Here is a 9404-nt window from a genome sequence, read left to right on the forward strand (position 1 = left end):
GCCTCGTGGCATGTGGGATCTTAGTTCCCTGACCAGGGATTGAAGCCATGCCCCCTGCAGTGGAAGCATGGAGTCTTAACCACTGGACTGTCAGGGAAGTCGTGGTTATGTTTTCTTTAAATGTAGAAGATGACTTTAATAATGATTCATGGTACCATTTCTTCATTATTTAATTGACAGGTTTTTTTCAAGTCCCTAGTTTTACAGCGTGAATAACAAAATGTAAAATGGCAGTTCCAGATCATTTAGCCTTTAAAAAAGAAAAGCTCTCATTTTCTCTTCATTGTGCTCGTGTTTTCCTTTAAATTATTTAGATATTTAAAATAGCCATTTTAAACTCCTTGTCTGCTAATGCCATTATCTCTGTCATTTCTGGGTCATGTCAGATTTGATTGACTTTTTTTTTTTTTTTTTTGTGGTATGCGGGCCTCTCACTGTTGTGGCCTCTCCCGTTGCGGAGCACAGGCTCTGGACGCGCAGGCTCAGCGGCCATGGCTCACGGGCCCAGCCGCTCCACGGCATGTGGGATCCTCCCTGACTGGGGCATGAACCCGTGTTCCCTGCATCAGCAGGCGGACTCTCAACCACTGCGCCACCAGGGGAGCCCTGGTTGACTTTTTTTTTTTTGGTTGTGTGGCATGCGGGATCCTAGTTCCCTACCCAGGGATCGAACCTACGCCCCCTGCAGTGGAAGTGCAGGGTCTTAACCACTGGGAAGACGCCAGGGAAGTCCCTGTTTGACTGTTTTTGTTGATTTTTTTTTCCCCTTAGTTTTGGGTCACATTCTCCTTCTTCACAAGTCTAGTAATTTTCATTGGATGCTGGACATTGTGAGTGCTATGTTGTTGTGTGCTGAATTTTGTTTGTCTTTAAAGACTGTTGAAATTTGTTTTGCTAGGCAGTTAAGTTACTTGTGGATCAGTTTGTTTGTAAGCTTTGTTAGGCCAGGTCTGGAGTAGCCTTTACTCAAGGGCTAGTTTAGCCCTATTACTAAGATGTGATCCTTCTTGAATCCTTTCTGAATGTCCTGGGTGTTCAGTGAGACCTTTCCACTCAGGCTAATTGCAATTCAAATTTTCCCTAGCCCTCTGTGAACTCTTGGAATTGTTCACGTTACAACTGTCTTGATTTTTTTTTTTTTTAACCTTGTTTTGTGGAGTTTCTCACCATAACACATGTGGCTTTGTTTTTGGCCAGACTCAAGCGAACACCACGCAGATTTCTAGAGCTCTTATTCTGCATAGTCCCCTCTTCTCCAGTGCTCTGCCTTGCATATTCCAGCTGCCTTAGCCTCCCCCAGCTCTGATCTCTGCCTTTTTACACAGTGTGAGTCCTGTGCTCTACTTGAGGTCTTCTGTTCTGCTCTGCTGCCTGGCATGTGCCTTTGGGTAGTAAGCTTGGGCAGTAGTAGGGCTCAGTGAGGTTTCTCTCAAAGGTCACAGCTCTGGGCTGCCTTTTGACTAGCATCTGAACAGTTGTTTCATATATTTTATGCAGATTTCTAATTGTTTAACTCCAGAAGGCAAGTCCAAGACTGATTACTCAATCATAGCCCCATATTCTTCAGTGTTAAGTCATATGGCAAAATAATTTTGAATACTAATGTATTTTAAGTCAGCACTTTCCACAAGAGCTTTCTGCAACAACGGAAATGTTTTATTTCTGTGATGTCCGCTCAGTAACCTCTAGCCCCACTTGGCTATTGAGCACTTGAAACGTGGTTAGGGCAGCTGAGGAACTGAGTTGTTTTTCTTGCTTATTTATTTATTTGGCTGTGCCGCAGGGCTTGTAGGATCTTAGCTCCCTGACCAGGGATTGAACCTGGGCCCCCTGCAGTGGAAGCATGGAGTCCTAACCACTAGACTGCCAGGGAATTCCCTGAGTTTTTTTATTATTTTAAATTTAATAGCCCTATATAGTTAGTAGCTGCTGTAGTAGACAGTACAATTTGTTTTTTCTCAATATTATAAAATTTCAGCTTTTGCATATAATAAAAGTGCCAGTGGTTGACCTCTAACATGTCCCAATTTAGAAAGTTACTATAGTATTTTTTTCAAATTACCCAAATAGTTACATGTTCATTGGAGATTATTTGGAAAATACAAAAAGTACAAAAAAGAAAATTTGTCACATATAATATAATCCCCCAGATAATCAAGATTAATATTTTGATGTATTTCCTTCTAGTCTTCTATAAAGAAAAAAACTGTTTTAGTGAAAAATATTTGGTTTTTTTTTTTTTTAAAGATTTTTTTGATGTGACCATTTTTAAAGTCTTTATTGAATTTGTTACAGTATTGCTTCTGGGTTTTTTTTGTGTGTTTTTTTTTGTTGTTGTTGTTTTTTGGCTGCGAGGCATGTGGGATCTTAGCTCCCCGACCAGGGATCTAACCCATACCTCCTGCATTGGAAGGCGAAGTCTTAAACCACTGGACCACCAGGGAAGTCCCTTGGTTTTATATTAAGTATTTCTGGCTCAAAGGGAAATACGCATAGATGACAAGATTAAAATGATGAAAATGTTTTGTCCTTCTATAATTAGGTTTATATTATTTGTCAGCAAAGAATAGCATTGCCTAAACAGGCTTTCCCAGCTTTATAGGTCAGGTATATGTAGCAGTTCAGGAATAACTTATTAATCAGGAAACTTTTAAATTTTTTTCTCTTTTTGTTGCAGATGGGTGTTTAACAGTAAAGAAATCTTACATTTTGCTAGTGGCTGCTTTTTGACAGTAGCTAGAGAGAAGCCAAACATAATTTAATATTGATATTTGGCTTCTTCCGCATTAGGGGAACTGGTTTGGAGACTGCTTTCAGCTTGAGTAACTGTTGTGCCTGAAAATCGTGTGCCAGGTGCTTAGAAACCAAAGGCCTGGCCACCAAGGGGTTCATGGTTTAGTTGGCAAGAAAACATAGTTGGATTTTCTTCTGTTTCTCTGGAGGAAAAAAAAGTCAAATGTTACTGTTCATTTTAACAGTACAAAATTTAATAAGATTAGCAGATAATACCTATCATTTCTAACTTCGGGAATCTTTCTTTCAGGTGAGACGTGGAATCCGTTAAAATTGCATTATCAGTTAAGAAACGTGAGGGAACGATTAGCTAAAAACCTGGTAGAAAAGGGCGTATTGACAACCGAGAAACAGAACTTCCTTCTTTTTGACATGACGACACATCCCCTCACCAACAACAACATTAAGCAGCGCCTCATCAAGAAGGTGCAGGAAGCCGTTCTCGACAAATGGGTGAACGACCCTCACCGCATGGACAAGCGCCTGCTGGCCCTCATCTACCTGGCCCACGCCTCAGATGTCCTGGAGAACGCGTTCGCTCCCCTCCTGGACGAGCAGTACGATTTAGCCACCAAGCGGGTGCGGCAGCTCCTGGACTTAGACCCTGAGGTGGAGTGTCTGAAGGCCAGCACCAACGAGGTGCTGTGGGCAGTGGTGGCCGCCTTCACCAAGTGACCCTGCGCAGAACCGAGCGTCCTCCTTTCTCTCGCGGGAACCAGTCGTTTTTCTTCCAGGGACTCCTGGTTTTCTGCAGTTTGTACTTCCCACACTATAATTGGCTTTTGTTTTATGAAATGGTGGGTGGCTTTTTCTTTTGTGTATGTATGCAGGATTCTGCTGGTACGAGAGGCCTTCCTCTTTCTGTTGTGGAAAAAGTTTCACCGCCATACTGGCATTCCATTGCTCGTTGCCATCCTCACTGTTGCCCGTTGGGGTTCTGGTGTGCTTTGACTGTCAGAGTACCTCCAGGCTCCTCACACGCACATCTTTTGGATTACCTCAGGTTGAGTTTCTCCCACATGTGCACATACATCTCGCATTCTGCCTGCAGTTCAGACAGAAGTCACAAAAAGGCCTTTAACTCACCAAAGGTAAATATCTGTATCTATTAGGACATTTTATATATAGACCTCAGTTGAGATGTATACTTAGCAAAATTATTTTTAAATTGAAATACACAGTAAATAATATAAAGTGCCCCTTGGATCTTGCTTTCCATGTAAATCTATTGTATTATTACACTTGTCATAATTTTAACTATTAAATCATAAAGGTCCAATTGTTTCACACAGCCAGTTTGGGATGAGCTGCATTCCAGTTATGCTGTATATAGTTTGAATTATATAGAAGTTGTTCCTTCTTCTGGCCACCACTGCCCATCTTAGTATTTTGCAGGGTTTAATTAGTTGTACACCTGGTGCCCCTTTACTTGCTACAGTCATTGTAATTTGATGGCAAAATAGACCTCATCATTGAAGGAGAGAGAAAATATGTGTGTCTAATTGGTCCCAAGATTTTCTGAGCTGTGCCATTCATGGTACTCTTTGCCTATGCATCTCCTTTCTGGAATTTGTTTCAGTCTTATTATTTTTATCATTTCTGTAGAGAAGAGGCTTGTGACCAGTACTAATCTTGAGTACAGTTTTATCTTTTTCTGTCCACAAGTAAATTAATGTCTGCTCTTAAATAAATATCTACTCACACTTTCTTGGGGGAAAAAAATCAAATGTCAGCACTAGCAGATGTTGCATGTAAATCGTTAGCAAGTAACGACTACAACTCAGATGATTAAGAGTTTTGTAGCAGAAAGCTCTGCTGTGTTTTAATTTTTATATACAATTATGACAATTAGCACATTGTTAGAATACAAACCTTTTTAGAGTTTATTTTTACTGTTTCTTTATCATTGTTTATCGTATCATCCTTGGTTTCATAATGTAAATACTATATATTGAACAAATTAAATGTCAAATTTTTTATTACCATAGTTCATGTTACTAGTGGGGCTTTCAGGTGTTTAGAGACTTTTTTGGTTAACATTCAGTTCAAAAGTACTAGATGGTGTATAACTCTAGAGTTGAATTTTAAGGGATTCCCTAATATGTATACTATCTTTTTATCTGAAGTAATAAATAAACTATGATCTTGAAAGTGCCTGAATCAGAGCAAGCATGTCATTTGTACTTTTGTATTCTAATTATTGTGGTTTTAGTTTTCTTTCTGATCAAGTTTTACTTAGCCTTAGTTTAGTATGGCAATATTTCTACGCAGGGGTTGGCAAACTTTTCCTTATTGGTCCAGATAGAAAATATTTGAAGAAAATATTTCAGGCTTTGTGAGCCATGTACGGTGTTGCAGCTACTCAACTCTGTTGAATGAAAGTTGCCATGGACAATACAAATAAACGGGTGAGGCTGCATTCCAGTAAAACTTCATTTACAAAAATAGGCAGCTGGCCATGGGCGTTGGTTTGCCAATTCCTGTTTTAACTCATGAAAAAAGACAGATTTTTCTCTCCATTAAAATAACCTCCTTTACCTCCAAAAATGATAACTACTGGTGGTAATTAAGTATAGAAAGTATTAATTTATAGTTTCTTCCCACAGAATGGATACTTGAAACTTATACCATGTCCTGGAATTTCCTTTTAGGTGAAGATTTACTGTTTTCCTCCAGCAGAGATTTTAGAAATGAGGTAATGGTTGTTTCTAAGGTATTCTTGGCTTTATAAGCCTCGTCTGTATTCTCAAGCAAGGGGGAAAGGGCCTCGCCCAAACTTCTGTCAGCATTTGTTTCAGAGCAGAGTGCCCGTCACCTCTACCTGTGTGTGACCTTAACTTCAGTACACGTTTGTGTCTCCAGAGGAGAGGATAAGTGGTACCATCCAGAGGGGAGGGTGTTACCTAGAACTCCTTCGTCTTGTAGAAGGCCACTGTTTACAGTTCTCTGCAAGCAGGAATTGTGTGACTCCAGGGACATTATTTTGTGTGGAAGGAGCAGTATGTCCACAGGCTTATGCCACTTTTATTAAGAATGGTGTGACTCCAGGGACATTATTTTGTGTGGAAGGAGCAGTATGTCCACAGGCTTATGCCACTTTTATTAAAATTTAGCCTTCAGATCCAAGAATCAGGCAGTGAGTTTTAATATAATAAAACTTACTGTGCAATAATAAATCGATTTCTTCATATGTTTAATTGCTGAGTGTTCCTTAGAATAACCTGGTCTGGAGCAATGCTGTAACAGAAGGGAGAAAGGAAGGAAACTTACTGAATGCATGCTCTGTGCCTAGTAAAGTATTTTATATCTTGTTTTGACCTCCCAAAACTGCAATTACTATCTTCATTTAATGAAGAACAGGCTTGGATTGGAGGGGTTGCCCAGTCTCACATTATCTGGTAAGTGTTTGAGCTTTTAATCCTGAAGTGATTGAAAACAGTAATGGCATTCAACCATAGTTTTTCCTTTCTTATTTGGGGACTAGGAGGGGGCTTCTTTTCCTTAACAGAGACAAAAACCACGATAGCGGGCATGCAAAAAATTCTCATGGTGGTGCAAAATACAATGATAAAAGGATATCCCTGCTTTATTCTGATATCTTGGTATAACTTACATAAGTTATCTTTTGGGGGTGAAAAAGTTGACTAGTTCTATATATTCTCAGGAGAAAGAAGCATCATCAGATGTCAGTTGGCCAAGAAATCCCTGGCCTGCTGAAGCAAGATTGCCTTGTGGCCTCTGATGCATTACGTTACTCAGTTCTTCCCCTCGTTTGCAAACAGATGGGTACAATACTTTTTTAAAGTGTGACAAACCCTTGAATTTGGCCACCACCTGAAGGAAAGTGAGAGGGGCTGGTGTGTGGTTCAGTGGCAATATAGGACCAATGAGTGATGACATCCAGCCTGATGATGACAGGAGTCCATGACTGCCATGCATGGCTACTCTTGCCCCAGGAACATGGAAACCACTAGTCACAAGTCTGTGTGAGGTATTTATGAAGTTTAATTCCAACTCAGTGGCCTCTCCATCTTAAATGGAGATATTTATATTGTCAGATAACATTGTTCCATTTCACTTTCATCCAGATCAAGATGACTGACAACCTGAGGTAATTTCTAATTCATTGCAGTCCACTGGGTCCCGGAATGATAGCCTTGACTCTTGTAAGTTCTGCATGAGTGTCGTATGTTCTTTAATAGCACCAAGTAAGGAAGTGATGTTAAGGTTTGTCACCTTGCAGGCTGCTTACTCTTCAAAGAGGCATGGATGGTAAAGTTAGATGGATATCCACACTTTCTCAGCCCAATATTAGAATTATGTAGGCAATTACTCCTGATAGAGCAGTGGTATAACTGTGATTCCCACTAGCATCATTATATACTGGTGTGCAATTTACTTTTTGCACTTACATTGTAGAGAACTTTCAGAATAAGCACACGTCATTCTCTTTAATCATTTTTGGCTTCATTGTATAATTTCTCCCATTGGTGGACATTTGGGTTCTTCTCATGTTCATTATTACAAACATATTGTAACGTATATTTTTGTACATATCTTTATATTTGATTTCCACAGGAGGAATTAACAGAAGTAAGTTTGCTCAAAGACTATGCCTTGGAAATGTAAAAGATAAAGCCAAGTTTTCTAAGATTCATGTTAAGTTCCACTTCAAATAACGTGAATGCTGGTTTCCCCACACCTTAGCTAATACCGTAGAGGGTGTCATCAATCCTGGTCTTTGCCAAGGTAATAGTGAGGAGTATGGTCAAATTATTTTACTTATCGAAGGGTTGATTATCATTTACTATCTTTATTGGTAATTTGTATTTTTTTTCTGTGAGTTACCTGATCATGTTCTTTATTCATTTTCTAATTTAGGATATTGATCTTTTTATGTATTGATTCACCAGGACTTTCCATATATTGTGGACATTAACCCTGTGTCTGTGATGCAATTGTTTTTCTCAGTCTTTGGAGTTGGTATATATGGTAAGTATTTTTTTTTCCTTTTTTTTTTTTTTAACAATTCAGAAAAGTGTAAGGTGCAGTAGTGGTTAAGCGTGGAATCTGTGGAGACCTTAATTATCATACTAAAGAGATCAGCATGGTATTCAGGTTTGGGGATATATTTCATAAAAATTTGGGGAGGTATGATTAAGTATAACGTATAAAAATCATGAAAAATATGTATAATTATATGTGTATATAAAGGTTTCATGTAATTTTTATGATTAAAATAGAAATGGAAAATCTCATCAACAAATATATAGGCTAGTGGATTATCTTAAGGCGAACATGCTTGCAGCCATCACCCAGGCCAGGAGATAGAACCTTGCCAGCTGTCCAGAAGCCGTTCAAGGCTTCCTCCTAATTACAACCTCCCTAAGTCTCTATCCCAACCCAGTATTCATCTTTAATAATTTTGTTCTGTTTCATTTTTCGTTTTATATGTCTGTTTTAGTTTCTCTGAATCTATAAGTTCTTTCCCTCATCTCTCTTATTTTTTTCCTTGAGGAATATTTGTTGATAAAATTGGATCCCTTGTCCTGTTGTTTGGATTTTGCTGATTGTATCCACATAGTGTAGTTTAATGTGTTTTATTGACCTCTACTTCCTGAGAATTGGGCGTTAGATCTGAGGCTCCGTCAGATTCGAGTTGGTTTGTGTAGGCACCTGTTTCATTGGTGGTGGTGTGTTCTTTCATCAGGAAGCACATGATGTCTCTCTTTTTGTGATGGTTTGTGATAGCAATCTTTCTGTTCAGTTCTTAGATCCTGTGATTTATTGAGGTTGCATGTGGTGATATTTTAACTGTTATCATTTCTCCTTTGTTTATTAGCTAAAATATTTCTATGAAGAGCAACTTCACCTTACCTACAATACCTTTTAGTACAGTTCATAGAGGAAAGGTAGGAGAATTTCTACATTTGATTTACCAGTTTTCAAAATAGACTTGGTTCCAAAGCATTCTCCAAAGGTGACTGATTAATTTTCTTTAAGTATCCTGAACTTGTGGAAATTAACATTCTTTTATCATCATCATTTTCCTTGATGAGAAGTAGGATTCTTGATACGGAAAAGTAGAGCTATAGCTTTAAGACAGAAGATAGAAAACCCCTGTAGTTCTAAATTCGAATCAGAAGTATTGGTGTAAACCTACAGGGTACTTTATTTCTTCCTTTTTTATTGTGGTAAAATATACGTAACATAAAATTTACCATTTCATCCATACTTAAGTGTACAGTTCCGTGCCTCTGCTTTTTGTAGTTGCGCTGCATCTGCTTTGTAAGAACATCATCATTATATACTATAATCTCTCCCTTTTAACTCTTGCTTTAGTCTTAACTATTCAAGTAAATACATGCTTAATGCTTACCACCAGCCCTTACGTCATCTATCCAGTCATTCTGCTTGTCTTGCTCATTTGTTAGTAGATTCTTCTGGAAGGGCTTGTGAGACTAGTATACCCTGAGTTTTTGTATGCTGATAACAGTTTATCTGTGGCCTTTTGTTTGAAAGTCTGTTTGGATAAAATGGTTGGGTCACATTTTTTTTTTTTTTTTTTTTTTTTTTTTTTTTTTTTTTTTTTTTTTTTTTTTTTTTTTTTT

General features: G+C 38.5%; 1 protein-coding gene across 1 annotated transcript in view; it reads left to right on the forward strand.

Annotated features, from left to right (window-relative positions):
• GOLPH3 (golgi phosphoprotein 3) overlaps nucleotides 1–4958 on the forward strand; it is a 53210-nt gene extending 48252 nt beyond the window's left edge. The window contains exon 4 of the mRNA XM_007453361.1: nucleotides 3044–4958. Coding sequence (XP_007453423.1) covers nucleotides 3044–3468 — 425 coding nt within the window. The 3' untranslated portion in view covers nucleotides 3469–4958. The remainder of the gene's footprint in view (nucleotides 1–3043) is intronic.
• Nucleotides 4959–9404: the final 4446 nt, after the last annotated feature.

Source organism: Lipotes vexillifer, unplaced genomic scaffold (genome assembly GCF_000442215.2).
Source record: "Lipotes vexillifer unplaced genomic scaffold, Lipotes_vexillifer_v1.1 scaffold522, whole genome shotgun sequence".
In the NCBI taxonomy this organism is placed as follows: Eukaryota; Metazoa; Chordata; class Mammalia; order Artiodactyla; family Lipotidae; genus Lipotes; species Lipotes vexillifer.